Source organism: Rana temporaria, chromosome 7 (assembly GCF_905171775.1).
Source record: "Rana temporaria chromosome 7, aRanTem1.1, whole genome shotgun sequence".
In the NCBI taxonomy this organism is placed as follows: domain Eukaryota; kingdom Metazoa; phylum Chordata; class Amphibia; order Anura; family Ranidae; genus Rana; species Rana temporaria.
Window position 1 is genome coordinate 12,012,889 of NC_053495.1, and position 20,513 is coordinate 12,033,401.

Sequence of the window (20,513 nt, forward strand, 5' to 3'; positions counted from 1 at the left end):
CTGATAAATCCTCACTTCCTGTTCTTCTGTCTGTAACTCCACACAGTAATGCAAGGCTTTCTCCCTGGTGTGGAGTGTCGTGCTCGCCCCCTCCCTTGGACTACAGGAGAGTCAGGACGCCCACTAACACACAGCTGCTTTCTCTATCTGCAACGTAGAGAGTGTCCTGACTCTCCTGTAGTCCAAGGGAGGGGGCGAGCACGACACTCCACACCAGGGAGAAAGCCTCGCATTGCTGTGTGGAGTTACATAGAAATAACTATGTAACAAGACAGCCAGGCAACTTGCGTTTTCAGAAGGGAGGTGCCACCTATGGTGTATGACCGGTGCACTGTGGTTTCTCTCCTGCAGTGGAAGGCTCCTATGGCCGGCTGTCAGTACCCCGGAGCCAACCGCCGCCAGAAATCCTTCCATAGAGGAGACTCCAGCCTGCTCTGCAGCAGTGTTTGTGAGAGCCTGCATGAGGAAGAGGAAGAGGAAGCCGGGTCCAGCCCAGATACAGATTACGCCCAGCAGCTGTGCAGGTCAGTGACCGATATTCGCTTAGGGCCGTACGCCGAGCATAGTCAGATGTTTGTCTACAGCCACCTGTACAAATCAACGACAGGCTGTACGCTGGTATCCGCCCATCCTATTTGCATACAGGGATGCAGCAAACCCCCCCGGGCCACCGCCTCCTTCACCGGAGGCCCCACCCCTTGTGACGCCACTGCCCGGGGCATGATGGGTCTGTGGCGTCACAAGGGGCGGGGCCTCCCGTATGACGTAATCGCTCCCACCCCTTGTGACGCCACTGCCCGGGGCATGATGGGTCTGTGACGTCACAAGGGGCAGGGCCCCTTGTGACGTCACAGACCCATCATGCCCCGGGCAGTGGTGTCACAAGGGGTGGGAGCGATTACGTCATATGGGAGGCCCCACCCCTTGTGACGCCACTTCCCGGGGCATGATGGGTCTGTGGCGTCACAAGGGGCGGGGCCTCCCGTATGACGTGATCGGTCCCACCCCTTGTGACGCCACTTTCCGGGGCATGATGGGTCTGTGACGTCACAAGGGGCGGCGCCTCTGGATGACGTAATCCGATGGCCACTTCCCCGCCATTATATAAGAAATGTTTGACATCGGCGCGGACGCAGCATCGGAGGAGGGTCAACGGCGGCAGAGGAAGAACAACACCGGACAAAGAAGAAAGAAGAAGAGCGGAAGAAGAAGCAGGAGAAGCCCGGAGGATGAAGATGAAGGCGTTGTTAAAAACTGTCTACTGTATTTTTTTTACACTAAACTACTTTATTTTTGGTGAATGGGTAGGGATACAATATACCCCATGAGGGGGGGTGGCGGGACTTGGGGGCCCCCTTGTTAAAGGGGGCTTCCAGATTCCGTTTAAGCCCACCGCCCGCAGACCCCCCACAACCACCGGGCAAGGTTGAAGAGGCCCTTGTCCCCATCTGCCCCGATTTTGCAATTTTTTTAATTTTTTAAGGCTGGTGGGTTAGGATTGGAAGAATCGGGGGTGGGGGGTGGTAATATAAAAGAGCCATTCATATTTAACGATTAAAATGTGTGTTGTCACCTTTATTTGTTACAATACATTTCTTTTTTTTTTTTTTCTTTTGAAGCATCCTGGGTTATGAAACGGCAGAATATTTTCTAAATCCCCCGCCGATGGATTTCCAAGTCAGCCCCTCCTTACAGAAAATCTTAGATCAAATGGAAGGTAATTGTTAACCGTCCTCCTATTGATGGTATTTATTTTACTGGAGTAAATGACCCCCCCCCTCCCCCCCACCAGGCAGAGCCGACAAATTACAAGGCGTTACGCAAAATCAGTGTTTGTGTCGGTTAATTATGAACTCCCTAGCGGTGTTTTGTGAGTGTCGCCGGGGGAATGCGGCCGGCGATAAAGTCTCATCGTATTATTCAGCCTTATAACACTATATGATGTGCCGTTATTATCATCTATATAATATATTATAATATTCCGCTGTTTAACCACTTCCTTACTGGGCACTTAAACCCCCTTCCTGCCCAGAGGACTTTTTGCGATTCGGCACTGCGTCGCTTTAACTGACAATTGCGCCGTCGTGCGACGTGGCTCCCAAACAAAATTAACGTCCTTTTTTCCCCACAAATAGAGCTTTCTTTTGGTGGTATTTGATCACCTCTGCGGTTTTTATTTTTTGCGCTATAAACAAAAATAGAGCGACAATTTTGAAAAAAAAAATAAAAATTTTACTTGTTGCTATAATAAATAGCTCAAATTTTTTTTTACGTTTTTTTTTTATCCTCAGTCTAGGCCAATACGTATTCTACATATTTTTAGTAAAAAAAAAAAAAAAATCGCAATAAGCGGCGATCTGCGATTTTTATTGCGACTGCGACATTATGGCGGACACATCGAACAATTTTGACACATTTTTGGCGCCATTCACATTTATACTGCAATCAGTGCTATAAATATGCACTAATTACTGTATAAATGTGACTGGCAGGGAAGGGGTTAACACTAGGGGGTGAGGAAGGGGTTAAATGTGTACCCTAATATTAGTGTTCTAACTGTGGGGGGAGGGGGATGACTGGGGGGGGGGGGGTGACCGATCTGTGTCTCTATGTACAAGAGACACAGATCCGTCTCCTCTCTCCCTGACAGGACGCTGTCAGTGTGAGAGCCGGGAATGAGAAATGATCTCATATGTAAACATATGAGATCATCTCTCATTGGCCGCACACATCGCCTAGGAAACGGCCACTCCGATTGGCCGTTCACGGCGATCTGTGATTGGCTGTGTCCAAGGGACACGGCCAGCACAGCAGTTCCCCGTTGCGCGCTCGAAAGCGCGCGCGGGGAACGAGCAAAGGGGCGGCCGTAAAAAGACGGCCTGTTAGAGATTGGGAGCCGCGCTGCGGCCGTACAAAGTCGTACGGCCGTCAGCTAGTGGTTAATAGTGTTGCTCACGAATATTCGCATTGCGAATATTCGACTCGAATATAGCATATTCGAGAAATCGCGCTATATTTCGAATTTCGCTGTGAATATTCGCAATTCCGAATATTCGCATTTTTTCAATTTGATTTTTAAAACAGATCACATCCTATCGACGTCTAAAAGCATTGCTGGTATGATTAGAGACCCTGGGCCGAGTAGCTAAGCTGAGGCGATCCTTTTATGTTGCCAAATTAAAAAAAAAAAAATTGCGATTTTTCGCTATTGCGAATGCGAAAATGATTGCGAATTTTCGATAACTGTGGTAGGAGAACTCTGATTGTCTCTGATGCAAAAGGGGGGGCTTTGTGTATGTGTATGTTATGAATATTTGTATGTTTGATATTATTATTTTTTGTAAGAAGGAAAAAATTGCGCATACCTTAAAAAAGGGGAGAATACAGCAGCAACTCAAAAATGTTATACAACATAAATTAATACAAGACAGAAAATGGAGTCCCTCTACAAGAATAAAAAATATGTCTAGTGACAAGACATGTGGGCAAATTATAAAATAAGCAAGCGCAAATAACTTGTGAAATACACAGTGAAACAAATATATAAAGAAATATAGTCCCAATAATAGAAAAATAATCTTTCATAAAAATGTCTTTGATATGTGAAGTGAAAAAAAGTCCAAAGCATGCAGCATGAACGTGTTCAATCTTCAAGGTGTTTGATTGACAAACGGCTGTGACAGATGGATAGAGTAAAGAATCACCACCAATGCAAAACACTTTTTATTTTCTATTGAAAAATATCAAGAATATTCTGAGCCAATCAGAGTGCTCCTTCCGCATTTCCCGAATATTCGCAATTATTTTGTATTGTAAAATATCAAGAATATTCTGAGCCAATCAGAGTGCTCCTTCCGCATTTGCCGAATATTCGCAATTATTTTGTATTGTAAAATATCAAGAATATTCTGAGCCAATCAGAGTGCTCCTTCTGCATTTGCCGAATATTCGCAATTATTTTGTATTGTAAAATATCAAGAATATTCTGAGCCAATCAGAGTGCTCCTTCCGCATTTGCCGAATATTCGCAATTATTTTGTATTGTAAAATATCACGAATATTCTGAGCCAATCAGAGTGCTCCTACAGCATTTGTCGAAATTGCGCAATAAATATCGCATTCGCATGTTGCGATATTTCGATAAAATATCACGAATATTCTGAGCCAATCAGAGCGCTCCTCCAGCATTTCTCGAAATTGCGCAATAAATATCGCATTCGCATGTTGCGATATTTCGATAAAATATCACGAATATTCTGAGCCAATCAGAGTGCTCCTACCGCAGTTATCAAAAAATCGCAATTATTTTCGCATTCGCAATATCGAAAAATCGCAATCATTTAATTTCGATAAAATATCACGAATATTCGAATTTAGCGAATATATCTCGAATATTCGAATATATATTCGAGATATATCGCGAAATCGAATATGGCATATTCTGCTCAACACTAGTGGTTAATATAGGGGACCTACAGAGCCTTGAAAAAGTATTCATACCCCTTGAAATGTTCCACATTTTGTCATGTTACAACCAAAAACTTATTTTATTGGGATTTTATGTGATAGACCAACACAAAGTGGCACATAATTGTGAAGTGGAGGGAAAATGATACAGCGGAACCTCGGATTACGAGTATAATAAATAATAAATATAGGACATTTTTGGTTTTGGGTTTATTAGAGCATGAAGAGAAAAATACAATTCTGATGCTTGCCAAGTCCACTATAAGTCACACACATTTTTCTGGCACATGCTAAAATGCACACTATTGACTGGAAAACTTACCGAAGGCCCCCAAACATACCAGCTTTTCAGTTCTAATCTCTCAAACAACCGTGTCCGAGGTCCACCTCAGGCCCACCCAGTGACTGAGACAGACCCCACCCACTTCATGGACTGGCCCACCCCTACCCCACCTCTAATTATGCAAGGACTGCCCACCCGCTGCCCCCATAATGAATGCCCTATTGAGTTACTGAACATGCACATGGTGACGCCGTGATCCCACGACACAGCCCGGGACACAGCAATATTGGCGCTGATGTCCAAGATGTGGGACAGTTGGCCTCTCTTGTCTATCCTTATAATTCGTCTTTTCTTCCTGTTCTTCAGACCCCCTGGGAGCCGAGGAACTGTGGAGGATCCTACAAGCAGAATCCAAGAAGAAGCTTAGTGAAGAGTATGGTGAACCCATAAGACCAGAAATGGTGACTTTTGACCTAAAATGAGGGGGGGGGGGGGTGTAATCAGGGGTGGTCGGGTAATCATCTGTGCACCACAGACATGTTCGTTGTAATTTGTGTGAGGTGGGCCAACACATTGTGAACCAGACAGAAAGTGTAGGAACGGAAAGTATAGTAAAGTATAGGAACAAAAAGTATAAGAAAGTATAGTAAAGTATAGGAACAGAAAGTATAGGAATAGAACTTTTAGGAATGTAAAGAATAAGTATAGGAATGGAAAGTATAGAAATGTAAAGAATTAGAAAGTATAGGAACAGAAAGTATAGTAAAGTATAGGAACAGAGAGTAAAGGAATAGAAAAAATAAGAAAGTATAGGAATGTATAGGAAGGGGAATTATAATAATGTATAGGAACAAAAAGTATAGAAAATTAAAGGGGAACAGAAAGTATAGGAACGGAATGTATAGGAATGGAAATTATAGGAACGGAAAGTATAGGAATGGAAAGTATAGAAATGGAAAGTATAGGAACGGAAAGTATAGGAATGGAAATTATAGGAACGGAAAGTATAGAAATGGAGAGTATAGGAATGGAAAGTATAGAAATGGAAAGTATAGGAACGGAAAGTATAGGAATGGAAATTATAGGAACGGAAAGTATAGGAATGGAAAGTATAGAAATGGAAAGTATAGGAACGGAAAGTATAGGAATGGAAATTATAGGAACGGAAAGTATAGAAATGGAGAGTATAGGAATGGAAAGTATAGGAATGGAAAGTATAGGAACGGAAAGTATAGGAACGGAAAGTATAGGAATGGAAATTATAGGAACGGAAAGTATAGAAATGGAGAGTATAGGAATGGAAAGTATAGGAACGGAAAGTATAGGAACGGAAAGTATAGGAACGGAAAGTATAGGAACGGAAAGTATAGGAACGGAAAGTATAGGAACGGAAAGTATAGGAACGGAAAGTATAGTAAAGTATAGGAACAAAAAGTATAAGAAAGTATAGTAAAGTATAGGAACAGAAAGTATAGGAATAGAACTTTTAGGAATGGAAAGAATAAGTATAGGAATGGAAAGAATAAGTATAGGAATGGAAAGTATAGAAATGGAAAGAATTAGAAAGTATAGGAACAGAAAGTATAGTAAAGTATAGGAACAGAGAGTAAAGGAATGGAAAAAATAAGAAAGTATAGGAATGTATAGGAAGGGGAAGTATAATAATGTATAGGAACAAAAAGTATAGAAAATTAAAGGGGAACAGAAAGTATAGGAACGGAATGTATAGGAATGGAAATTATAGGAACGGAAAGTAAAGGAATGGAAAGTATAGAAATGGAGAGTATAGGAACGGAAAGTATAGGAACGGAAATTATAGGAACGGAAAGTATAGGAACGGAAAGTATAGGAACGGAAATTATAGGAACGGAAAGTATAGGAACGGAAAGTATAGGAACGGAAATTATAGGAACGGAAAGTATAGGAATGGAAAGTATAGGAATGGAAAGTATAGGAACGGAAAGTATAGGAATGGAAAGTATAGGAATGGAAAGTATAGGAATGGAAAGTATAGGAATGGAAATTATAGGAACGGAAAGTATAGAAATGGAGAGTATAGGAATGGAAAGTATAGGAACGGAAATTATAGGAACGGAAAGTATAGGAATGGAAAGTATAGGAACGGAAAGTATAGGAACGGAAAGTATAGGAATGGAAAGTATAGGAATGGAAAATATAGGAACGGAAAGTATAGGAATGGAAATTATAGGAACGGAAAGTATAGGAATGGAAAGTATAGAAATGGAAAGTATAGGAACGGAAAGTATAGGAATGGAAATTATAGGAACGGAAAGTATAGAAATGGAGAGTATAGGAATGGAAAGTATAGGAACGGAAATTATAGGAACGGAAAGTATAGGAACGGAAAGTATAGGAATGGAAATTATAGGAACGGAAAGTATAGAAATGGAGAGTATAGGAATGGAAAGTATAGGAATGGAAAGTATAGGAACGGAAAGTATAGGAACGGAAAGTATAGGAACGGAAAGTATAGGAACGGAAAGTATAGGAACGGAAAGTATAGGAACGGAAAGTATAGGAATGGAAATTATAGGAACGGAAAGTATAGAAATGGAGAGTATAGGAATGGAAAGTATAGGAACGGAAAGTATAGGAACGGAAAGTATAGGAACGGAAAGTATAGGAACGGAAAGTATAGGAACGGAAAGTATAGGAACGGAAAGTATAGGAATGGAAAGTATAGGAACGGAAAGTATAGGAATGGAAATTATAGGAACGGAAAGTATAGGAACGGAAAGTATAGTAAAGTATAGGAACAAAAAGTATAAGAAAGTATAGTAAAGTATAGGAACAGAAAGTATAGGAATAGAACTTTTAGGAATGGAAAGAATAAGTATAGGAATGGAAAGAATAAGTATAGGAATGGAAAGTATAGAAATGGAAAGAATTAGAAAGTATAGGAACAGAAAGTATAGTAAAGTATAGGAACAGAGAGTAAAGGAATGGAAAAAATAAGAAAGTATAGGAATGTATAGGAAGGGGAAGTATAATAATGTATAGGAACAAAAAGTATAGAAAATTAAAGGGGAACAGAAAGTATAGGAATGGAATGTATAGGAATGGAAATTATAGGAACGGAAAGTATAGGAATGGAAAGTATAGAAATGGAGAGTATAGGAACGGAAAGTATAGGAATGGAAATTATAGGAACGGAAAGTATAGGAACGGAAAGTATAGGAACGGAAATTATAGGAACGGAAAGTATAGGAACGGAAAGTATAGGAATGGAAATTATAGGAACGGAAAGTATAGGAATGGAAAGTATAGGAACGGAAAGTATAGGAACGGAAAGTATAGGAACGGAAAGTATAGGAACGGAAAGTATAGGAATGGAAAGTATAGGAATGGAAATTATAGGAACGGAAAGTATAGGAACGGAAAGTATAGTAAAGTATAGGAACAAAAAGTATAAGAAAGTATAGTAAAGTATAGGAACAGAAAGTATAGGAATAGAACTTTTAGGAATGGAAAGAATAAGTATAGGAATGGAAAGTATAGAAATGGAAAGAATTAGAAAGTATAGGAACAGAAAGTATAGTAAAGTATAGGAACAGAGAGTAAAGGAATGGAAAAAATAAGAAAGTATAGGAATGTATAGGAAGGGGAAGTATAATAACGTATAGGAACAAAAAGTATAGAAAATTAAAGGGGAACAGAAAGTATAGAAACGGAATGTATAGGAATGGAAATTATAGGAACGGAAAGTATAGGAATGGAAAGTATAGAAATGGAGAGTATAGGAACGGAAATTATAGGAACGGAAATTATAGGAACGGAAAGTATAGGAACGGAAAGTATAGAAATGGAAAGTATAGGAATGGAAAGTATAGGAACGGAAATTATAGGAATGGAAAGTATAGAAATGGAGAGTATAGGAACGGAAATTATAGGAACGGAAAGTATAGGAACGGAAATTATAGGAACGGAAATTATAGGAACGGAAAGTATAGGAACGGAAAGTATAGGAACGGAAATTATAGGAACGGAAAGTATAGGAACGGAAAGTATAGAAATGGAGAGTATAGGAATGGAAAGTATAGGAATGGAAATTATAGGAACGGAAAGTATAGGAATGGAAAGTATAGGAACGGAAAGTATAGGAACGGAAAGTATAGGAACGGAAAGTATAGGAACGGAAAGTATAGGAATGGAAATTATAGGAACGGAAAGTATAGGAACGGAAAGTATAGGAACGGAAAGTATAGGAACGGAAAGTATAGGAATGGAAAGTATAGGAACGGAAAGTATAGGAACGGAAAGTATAGGGACGGAAAGTATAGGAATGGAAAGTATAGGAACGGAAAGTATAGGAACGGAAAGTATAGAAATGGAGAGTATAGGAACGGAAAGTATAGGAACGGAAAGTATAGGAATGGAAAGTATAGGAACGGAAAGTATAGGAACGGAAAGTATAGGAATGGAAAGTATAGGAACGGAAAGTATAGGAATGGAAATTATAGGAACGGAAAGTATAGTAAAGTATAGGAACAAAAAGTATAAGAAAGTATAGTAAAGTATAGGAACAGAAAGTATAGGAATAGAACTTTTAGGAATGGAAAGAATAAGTATAGGAATGGAAAGTATAGAAATGGAAAGAATTAGAAAGTATAGGAACAGAAAGTATAGTAAAGTATAGGAACAGAGAGTAAAGGAATGGAAAAAATAAGAAAGTATAGGAATGTATAGGAAGGGGAAGTATAATAACGTATAGGAACAAAAAGTATAGAAAATTAAAGGGGAACAGAAAGTATAGAAACGGAATGTATAGGAATGGAAATTATAGGAACGGAAAGTATAGGAATGGAAAGTATAGAAATGGAGAGTATAGGAACGGAAATTATAGGAACGGAAATTATAGGAACGGAAAGTATAGGAACGGAAAGTATAGAAATGGAAAGTATAGGAATGGAAAGTATAGGAACGGAAATTATAGGAATGGAAAGTATAGAAATGGAGAGTATAGGAACGGAAATTATAGGAACGGAAAGTATAGGAACGGAAATTATAGGAACGGAAATTATAGGAACGGAAAGTATAGGAACGGAAAGTATAGGAACGGAAATTATAGGAACGGAAAGTATAGGAACGGAAAGTATAGAAATGGAGAGTATAGGAATGGAAAGTATAGGAATGGAAATTATAGGAACGGAAAGTATAGGAATGGAAAGTATAGGAACGGAAAGTATAGGAACGGAAAGTATAGGAACGGAAAGTATAGGAACGGAAAGTATAGGAACGGAAAGTATAGGAATGGAAATTATAGGAACGGAAAGTATAGGAACGGAAAGTATAGGAACGGAAAGTATAGGAACGGAAAGTATAGGAATGGAAAGTATAGGAACGGAAAGTATAGGAACGGAAAGTATAGGGACGGAAAGTATAGGAATGGAAAGTATAGGAACGGAAAGTATAGGAACGGAAAGTATAGAAATGGAGAGTATAGGAACGGAAAGTATAGGAACGGAAAGTATAGGAATGGAAAGTATAGGAACGGAAAGTATAGGAACGGAAAGTATAGGAATGGAAAGTATAGGAACGGAAAGTATAGGAATGGAAAGTATAGGAACATAGGGCCAAATCCTCAGCCAGGCGGCGTAACTTAACTTTCAGCAGTTAAGTTACACTGACTTAAAGTTTTTACCTAAGTGCCTGATCCTCAAAGCACTTACGTAAAAATTTCAAGCCGTGTAAGTTAAGTGCCGCCGTCGTAAGGCGTTCCTCCTCTCCGGGGGGCGTTTACAATTTAAATGAGGCGCGCTCCCGCGCCGGCCGTACTGCGCATGCGTGTGACGTCATTTTCCCGACGTGCATCGCGCGAACGTAATTGACGCCGGGCGGCTTTGTGGATTGCGACGGGACACTAAAGTTGCGACGGGTGAAAAAAAGACGCGCCGGGAAAACAAATAATTTTTAAAAAAAATGACAGCGTCGCTCGGCATGCATTCCTGAGGGAGAACTCCATGCCAATTTTCAATGAAAAAAACGGCATGGGTTCCCCCCCCCAGGAGCATACCAGGCCCTTAGGTCTGTTATGGGTTGTAAGGAGACCCCCCCTCCGCCGAAAAATTGACGTAGGGGGTCCCCCTACAATCCATACCAGACCCGTATCCAAAGCACGCTACCCGGCCAGCCAGGAAGGGAGTGGGGACGAGCGAGCGCCCCCCCCCTCCTGAGCCGTGCCAGGCCGCATGCCCTCAACATGGGGGGGTTGGGTGCTCTGGGGCAGGGGGGCGCACTGCGGGCCCCCCCCACCCCAGAGCACCCTGTCCCCATGTTGATGAGGACAGGACCTCTTCCCGACAACCCTTGCTATTGGTTGTCGGGGTCTGCGGGCGGAGGCTTATCAGAATCTGGGAGTCCCCTTTAATAAGGGGGCCCCCAGATACCGGCCCCCCACCCTAAGTGAATGGATATGGGGTACATCGTACCCCTATCCATTCACCTGGAGGCAAAAAGTAAAAGTTAATAAACACACAACACAAGGCTTTTTAAAATATTTTATTATTCTGCTCCGGACGCCCCCCCTGTCTTCGTTATTAGCTCAATTACCAGGGGGGGCTTCTTCTTCCACTCTCCGGGGGTCTTCTCCGCTCTCCGGGGGGGGTTTCTGCTTCCGCTCTCCGGGGGGGGCTTCTCCGGACTCCGGGGGGCTTCTTCCATCTTCTCCCCTCTTCCGCTCTTGACTCGGCGAACCCCGGTTCTTCTGCAGCTCTCCGGTGCCTTCTTCTTCAGCGCTGGCTGCCTGCTATGTTTGTGTGTTAGCTCGATTTCAAACAGGCAGCCAGCGCGGTCTTCTGTGACGCCAGGGTCTTCTGGTCTTCTGTTCTTCCGATGTTGCCTCGTCGCCTGTTGTCGCTGTAATGATGGAAGCGCGCCTTGCATCACATTTATATAGGCATCACCGTCCCATCATGCTCCGGCAGGTACCCACGTGGTGGGTGCCTACCCACGTGCACCCACCACGTGGGTACCTACCGGAGCATGATGGGACGGTGATGCCTATATAAATGTGATGCAAGGCGCGCTTCCATCATTACAGCGACAACAGGCGACGAGGCAACATCGGAAGAACAGAAGACCAGAAGACCCTGGCGTCACAGAAGACCGCGCCGGCTGCCTGTTTGAAATCGAGCTAACACACAAACATAGCAGGCAGCCAGCGCTGAAGAAGAAGGCACCGGAGAGCTGCAGAAGAACCGGGGTTCGCCGAGTCAAGAGCGGAAGAGGGGAGAAGATGGAAGAAGCCCCCCGGAGTCCGGAGAAGCCCCCCCCGGAGAGCGGAAGCAGAAACCCCCCCCGGAGAGCGGAGAAGACCCCCGGAGAGTGGAAGAAGAAGCCCCCCCTGGTAATTGAGCTAATAACGAAGACAGGGGGGGCGTCCGGAGCAGAATAATAAAATATTTTAAAAAGCCTTGTGTTGTGTGTTTATTAACTTTTACTTTTTGCCTCCAGGTGAATGGATAGGGGTACGATGTACCCCATATCCATTCACTTAGGGTGGGGGGCCGGTATCTGGGGGCCCCCTTATTAAAGGGGACTCCCAGATTCTGATAAGCCTCCGCCCGCAGACCCCGACAACCAATAGCAAGGGTTGTCGGGAAGAGGTCCTGTCCTCATCAACATGGGGACAGGGTGCTCTGGGGTGGGGGGGGCCCGCAGTGCGCCCCCCTGCCCCAGAGCACCCAACCCCCCCATGTTGAGGGCATGCGGCCTGGCACGGCTCAGGAGGGGGGGGCGCTCGCTCGTCCCCACTCCCTTCCTGGCTGGCCGGGTAGCGTGCTTTGGATACGGGTCTGGTATGGATTGTAGGGGGACCCCCTACGTCAATTTTTCGGCGGAGGGGGGGTCTCCTTACAACCCATAACAGACCTAAGGGCCTGGTATGCTCCTGGGGGGGAACCCATGCCGGTTTGGAATTTACAAATTGCCGTGGAGTTCTCCCTCGGGAATGCATACCAAATGCCGTCGCTTGAATGGGCCTTTACAAGGTGTGACTAACTTTACACTTTGTAAAAGCAGCCCTAGTTTTACACCAGGCAAACTAACACTTACGGCGAAAAAACTAGGCACAAAAGCTTTGAGGATCGCCCTAAGTGCTAATTTGCATACTAACAGAGGCATTTCGACTCGAAATGCCCCCAGTGGCGGATGCGGTACTGCATCCTAAGATCCGGCAGTGTAAGTCCCTTACAGATGTTGGATCTTCTGCCTAACTTAGGAAAACTGCTTCTGAGGATCAGTTCCAAAGTTAGAACCAGAGATACGACGGCTTACGCCGGAGTATCTCTTTTGTGGATTTGCCCCAAAAAGTTTAGTAAAGTATAGGAACGCAAAGTATAGGAAAGTCAAGGAGATCAGAAAGTATAGGAAAGTATAGGAATGGAAAGTGTAATAAAGTATAGGAACACAAAGTGTAGAAAAGTATAGGAAACTAAAGATGAACAGAAGGTATAAGAAAGGAAAATATAGGAAAGTATAGAAATGGAACGTATAAGAAAAGTATAGGAACAGAAATTATAGGAAAGTACACTGGAACCTCGGATTACGACCATAATCCGTTCCAGGAGAATGCTCGTAATCCAAAGTACTCACATATCAAAGCGAGTTTCCCCATTGGAGTCAATTGAAGCGAAAATAATTTGTTCCGCATTGATTTCAATGGGATACAATACCGCATGCGGCCAGGGGTTGGGGGGGCGCCGGAGAGCCTCGGAAACAGCCGAAAAGGCCCAAAGATACTTCGGCTGACCTCAGCAAACCTCGAAAAGACTTCCTACCTGAGATTTTCATTTGCATTTCCGGACGGCGCCGATCTGCTGCGATCGGAGACGTTCGGCTCTGCTCGGCTCCGGCGCCCCCTCACCTCAGGCCAAAAGCAGTACTGCACACCGCTTTGGCCTGAATACTACTCGTTTTGCGAGACAACACTTGCAAACCAAGTAATTTTTTTATATACAGCGCTCGTATTGCGAAACGCTCGTTAACCGCGTTACTCGCAATCCGGGGTTCCACTGTATAGGAGTGGAAAGTATAGAAATGGAGAGTATAGGAAAGTGTAGGAAGGGAAAGTATAGGAATGGAAAGTATAGGAATGGAAAGTATAGGAACGGAGCTTGTCTTGGCTCTCGACGTCAGCATGTACCAGGAAAAGTATCCCATAAGCCGTACATTGCTGTAAGTCCACTGTAAGTCCCTTTTCACAAAGGGACTTACAGTCCAATCAGGTCCAATCAGGTCTGTCTGTCATAAGTCAGGCGGTCCTGACCAGACCCTCCATTCACCTCTATGGAACGTCAGATGTCAGCGGTGAAATGTCTGCTGACATCCACCGCTATCCAATCCGATCCTGTCCGCCAAATCCAGACGGGTGGTGGTCCTATTTTCCATCCCTCTGGCGGATCGGTAATGATTGGGTGAAAACGGACGGGCGTTCTGTTTTCCACCGATTTCCCCATCGGCTCGTTTCAGCTCTAGACGTCACCATGTAGAAGGAAAAGTATCCCATGAGCCGCACATCACTGAAAGTTCACTGCAAAGGAGTATGTGGCCGTCTCAGCCAGGGCTCCAACCAGGTCACACCAGCAACGCGTTTCGCTCCGCAAACAAGGGGGAGCGAAACGCGTTGGTGCGTGGCCTGGTTAGAGCCCTGGCTTATGGGATACTTCTTCTGCTACACAGGACACACATTGTTGCCTGTATCATAGGCAAGTTGTTGGGTTTTTGGATAGAGTAGGAACGTTTTGGAACCTCTATAGATGGCTGAGTGGGACGGCCTGATTGTGATGCACCTGCAGCCTTACTTGAAGTGTGATTCGCCTTCTCCTATTGATTATATACGTTATATATATATATATATATATTTTTATATATTTTTCCCTAGATAAATATTCTGAAGAATTTTGCTCAGCGCCCAACGATGCAGAAAGTGGCCACCAAGCGCCATCATCTCACCTACATCAGACAGACTTTGCAGCACCAGCAAGACTTAACCAACATGCTTCTGTCTGAAAATCCACTTCCAGATATAAATGGCTGCCAGGGGGCAGAGGGGCCGCGAGGATTCCCCTCTCAGAATACGGGGCACCGATGTCATACCGGTCCTGGGCACTCCCATGCCAGGAGGAAATGTAGGACCTGATCTCTGCTTGACATTTTAGCCTCTGCTAGTTGGGCATTTAAAGGGACACTACAGGCAAATCCAATGTAACCCAACCTATACTGTGTATGGACACCGTTGTCAGATGATCTGCTGATCCCTGTTGTGCCATATAGCTCTATAGCATAAGGAGCGTGATAATATATCCTGCTGTCTATAGTTCTTTGAAATGGTGTGTCACTGCCCCGCCCCCTGTATGGTCTCCGGACTGCAAGTTAAAGCGGAACTTCAGTCATTTTCTAAAAAAAAACAAAAAACGCCATATAAATGCCATAAATCTTTCCCCATAGTTTGTAGACGCTATCACTTTTGCGCAAACCAATCAATAATTGCTTATTGGTAATTTTTTTAACAAAAATAGGTAGAAGAATACGTATCGGCCTAAACTGAGGAAAATTTTTTATTAACTAAAATTAAAATTTAAAATTTAAATTTAAAATTTTAATTGGGATATTTATTATAGCAAAAAGCAAAAAATATTGGCCTAGATTCACGTAGGGCGGCTTTACGTTGTGCGGGCGTAGCGTATCTTATTTACGCTACGCCGCCGCTACTTAGAGAGGCAAGTGCTGTATTCACAAAGCACTTGCGTCCTAAGTTACGGCGGCGTAGCGTAAATCGGCCAGCGTAAGCGCGCGTAATTCACAGTAGGCAGGTCGTGGGCGTGTTGTATTTAAATTAGGCGTGACCCCATGTAGATGCATGGCCGAACGACCGTCATATTTACGCCCAAAGATACGCCGGCTCAATGCCTGTGAGGTGAACGTAACCTACGCACAGCCCCATTCACGTACGACTTAGGTAAACGACGTAAAAAGATACGCTTGTTCCGACGTCCATACTTTGCATGGGCTGCGCCACCTAAAGACCTGCTTTATATTTACGCCGGCGTATGTCTTACGTAAACGGCGTAACTAATTGCGACGGGTGTACGTACGTTCGTGAATCGGCGTATCTTGCTCATTTACCTATTCGACGCGGAAGTCAACGGAAGCGCCACCTAGCGGCCAGCGTAAATATGCACCCCAAGATACGACGGCGTAGGAGACTTACGCCGCTCGTATCTTGGCCAAATCTATGCGTAACTGATTCTATGAATCAGGCGCATAGATACGACGGCGGGCATTCGGACTTACGACGGCGTATCTGGAGATACGCCGTCGTATGTCTTTGAGAATCTGGGCCATTGTGTTTTTTCAAAATTGACGCTCTTTTTTTGTTTATAGCGCAAAAAATAAAAACCGCAGAGGTGATCAAATACCACCAAAAGAAAGCTCTATTTGTGGGAAAAAAAGGACGTCAATTTTGTTTGGGAGCCACGTCGCACGACCGCGCAATTGTCAGTTAAAGCGACGTAGTGCCGAATCGCAAAAAAAGGGCCCCGGTCATTGGGCAGCCAAATCCTCGTGAGCTGAAGCGGGTAATGTCAGAACACTGCTGATGCTGAGCCTCTGCCTTTTTTAAAAAAAAATTTACTTTTGGATAGAGTAAGGGAGGGTTATAACCTCTGCAATGTTTTTGTCATCCGTGTCCCCATTGGAAAGATTTCCCTTCACTTCCTGTACTATAGCAAAATTTCGGATTTTCTTTCACGTTTTTGGGGCTTAAGTGGTTAAATAATACATTTCATTCAAGTAAATTGTGTTTTTTTATATTTTGGAATTCTCCAGCAACCAGATGTACCCTCAGATGATTATGATGTCAGGTATGATAATAAAGAAACGCTGCAATGATTTGGGGTCCATTTATTCAAATTTACTGTTATATATATATATATCTAGATCTATATATAGATCTATAAATCTATCTATCTATAGATATATATATATATATATATATAAAGGCACAATACTGCAGAATGCCCTGCAGGGGGCAGCCAAGCAATGTTAATTGTTAATTAGGCCGCACTAATTCTTTTCTGTGCTTCTGCTGTGATTGGGGGAGCGGGGTTCTGAGAAATGAAAGTGATTGTCTGTCATTTTTCCATGCCGCTTCTCCTCTTTCCGTTTTTTTGAAAATGCAGATCACCCAGGACGTGCCCAGACCCAGCCAACCTCACAATAACACACCTGAATCTTTACCGTAACGACGCGCCATAATATCCTATGGAAAAAAAAAAAAAAAACCCTTCGACTTTGTTTTCCAGGATGTATGGGTTTAATGTAGACAAAAGGAGGTCATTGTGAATTCGGTAGCGGTGTCACCTAAGGCCCCATTAGATTCTATGGGCTAGATTCAGAGAGAGTTACGCCGGCGTATCAGTAGATACGCCGGCGTAACTCTGAATCTACGCCGTCGTAAATTTAAGCGTATTCTGGAAACCAGATACGCTTAAATTAGGCTAAGATACGAGCGGCATAAGTCTCCTACGTCGTCGTATCTTAGGGTGCATATTTACGCTGGCCGCTAGGTGGCGCTTCCGTTGTTTTTCGTGTTGAATATGCAAATGAGCAAGATACGCCGATTCTCGAACGTACGTGCGCCCGGCGCAATTAGTTACGCTGTTTACGCAAGAGATACGCCGACGTAAAGATAAAGCTGCTCCCTAGGTGGCGCAGCCCATGCAAGGTATGGACGTCGGAACAGGAGTATCGTTTTACGTCGTTTGCGTAAGTCCTACGCGAATAGGGCTGTGCGTAAGTTACGTTCACGTCGTAGGCAGTGTTCGACCTATCTTAGGCATTCTATCTGACGCATGCGCACTGGGATACGTCCACGGACGGCGCATGCGCCGTTCGTTGATAATGTCATTTACGTGAGGTCGTGCTTAATTTCCCTAAAACACGCCCACCTCTTCCTCATTTGAATTAGGCGCGCTTACGCCGGCACATTTACGCTGCGCCGCCGTAACTTAGGGAGCAAGTGCTTTGTGAATACAGCACTTGCCTCTCTAACTTGCGGCGGCGTAGCGTAAATACCATACGCTACGCCCGCACAAAGTTACGCTGCCCTACCTGAATCTGACCCTATGTTTTCTCAAACGGAAAATCCCTGGCGCTTTCCAACGCTGGGGGGTGGGTGCGTGGCATATGTGCCACATAGAGCCATCAGTACAAGCTAATGGCTGCACCTTTACCCATTAATGTGCATGGCATATTTCCCAAAATTGTGAAAGTGGCGCACTTAGGGAAATACGGTGTACGTGCATGCGCATTCAACACATCCTCTCTGTAGGCGGTATATGGCAGGATACAGGTTAGGGTTGCCACCTTTTCATCAAGCCAAACCCGAACACTTTAGTGGTTACACTATAGGGTTGTAAAAGATCTGGGACACCTTTTGGGTAGAGTAGTATTGCAGCGCAGGTAGCGTCCTGTGATGAACAGTGGGTGTGGCCAAATTGTGTTACTAATGGATGAAGCTGACAGGTCAGTCTGTCCCCCAGTACATCCCCCAGATCAGTCTGTTCCCCAGTATAATCCCCCAGGTCAGTCTGTCCCCCAGTATCATCCCCCCAGGTCAGTCTGTCCCCCAGTATAACCCCCCAGGTCAGTCTGTCCTCCAGTATAATCCCCCCAGGTCAGTCTGTCCCCCAGTATAATCCCCCAGGTCAGTCTGTCCCCCAGTATAATCCCCCCAGGTCAGTCTGTCCTCCAGTATAATCCCCCCGGGTCAGTCTGTCCTCCAGTATAATTCCCCCAGGTCAGTCTGTACCCCCAGTACATCCCCCCATGTCAGTCTGTCCCCCAGTATATCCCCCAGGTCAGTCTGTCCTCCAGTACAGACCCCCCCCCCAGGTCACTTTGTACCCCAGTACACCCCCCAGGTCAGTCTGTCCCCCCCAGTATAATGCCCCCGGGTCAGTCTGTCCTCTAGTCTAATCCCCCCAGGTCAGTCTGTACCCAAGTACATCCCCCCAGGTCAGTCTGTCCCCCAGTATAATCCCCCCAGGTCTGTCTGTCCCCCAGTGTAATCCCCCCAGATCAGTCTGTCCCCCCAGTATAATCCCCCCAGGTCAGTCTGTCCCCCAATATAATCCCCCCAGGCCAGTCTGTCCCCCAGTATAATCCCCCCAGGTCAGTCTGTCCCCCCAGTATAATCCCCCCAGGTCAGTCTGTCCCCCAGTATAATCCCCCAGGTCAGTCTGTACCCAGTACATCCCCCAGGTCAGTCTGTCCCCCAGTATAATCCCCCCAGGTCAGTCTGTCCCCCAATATAATCCCCCCAGGCCAGTCTGTCGCCCAGTATAATGCCCCAGGTCAGTCTGTCCCCCCAGTATAATCCCCCCAGGCCAGTCTGTCCTCCAGTATAATCCCCCCAGGTCAGTCTGTCCCCCCAATATGATCCCCCTAGGTCATTCTGTCCTCCAGTACATCCCCCCAGGTCAGTCTGTCCCCCCAGTATAATCCCCCCAGGTTAGTCTGTCCTCCAGTCTAATCCCCCCAGGTCAGTCTGTACTCCAGTACACCCCCCCCCAGGTCAGTCTGTCCCCCAGTATAATCCCCCCAGGTCAGTCTGTCCCCCAGTATAATCCCCCCAGGTCAGTCTGTCCTCCAGTATAATCCCCCACGTCAATCTGTATCCCAGTACATCCCCCCAGGTCAGTCTGTCCCCCAGTATAATCCCCCGAGGTCAGTCTGTCCTCCAGTATAATCCCCCAGGTCAGTCTGTCCCCCAGTATATTCCCCCCCCAGGTCAGTCTGTCCACTAGTATCATCCCCCCAGGTCAGTCTGTCCTCCAGTATAATCCCCCCAGGTCAGTCTGTCCCCCAGTATAATCACCCCAGGTCAGTCTGTCCTCCAGTATCTTCCCCTCAGACTAGTCTGTACCCCAGTTAAAGCACCCCCCACCAATATAATTAAAATCACTGGAAGCTGATGGTAGAGGAGAGGGAGATAGGAGGTCTGCTGCCACTGATGTGGACTGAAACCCGGACACAGGATCTAAAATCCAGACTGTCTGGGTGAATCCCGGATAGGGGGCAATCCTAATATAGGTGCAGTACTGTAGTATGTAGTCCACAGATAGACTTGCTGGCTGGATCACCAGATGAAAATAGAAGAAAGAAAGCCTAAAATACAAAAAACAAAAACTAATGCAGCCATCTCATGATGTGAATATACAATGTAAAGCGCTGCATAAATTGACGGCGCTATATAAGTACCTGAAATAATAATAATAATCACACCTAAGAATTGATAAGATGCAATATAATAAATATTTGCTTTTGGGTTTAAAACGAGTTGAGAGAATAACAAATCCGTCTGGATGTAAAGATTGCAGAATAAAAGGCGAGCCCGACGCGGCGCGTTGTAAACCAAAAAAAAACGTTTCCCTGTTTATTTTGAGTTTTTTTTTTGATGAAAGGTATAAATGATGAGCGCAGCCTACACAGGAAGATGTTGGTACAAGTCTGTGAACATGTGTTTATTTTACACTATGTATTCACTGCATTCCACTATAGACACAGGCTGACCCGACACACAAAGGGAGAACCCAACCTCCTACTCACTGCACTCAAAGGGTTTCCTTGGGAACCTTCCATAGGATCAGATCCTGTTAACTCCATCAGTGCCACGAATCCCCCGGCTTAAAGCCAATCCAAGGTGAAAATCGCTGAGCCTCAAACAGCCACAGAAGTCCAT

The 20,513-nt window shown here is 44.6% G+C and overlaps 1 protein-coding gene across 1 annotated transcript; it reads left to right on the forward strand.

Moving 5' to 3' along the window:
* Positions 1-355: 355 nt before the first annotated feature.
* LOC120945054 lies at positions 356-15,153 on the forward strand. Its single transcript, XM_040358905.1, has 4 exons — positions 356-524; positions 1,620-1,717; positions 5,117-5,211; positions 14,652-15,153. Exons 1-4 carry the CDS (start codon positions 364-366, stop codon positions 14,907-14,909), a joined length of 612 nt encoding a protein of 203 aa, XP_040214839.1. The 5' UTR covers positions 356-363; the 3' UTR covers positions 14,910-15,153.
* Positions 15,154-20,513: the final 5,360 nt, after the last annotated feature.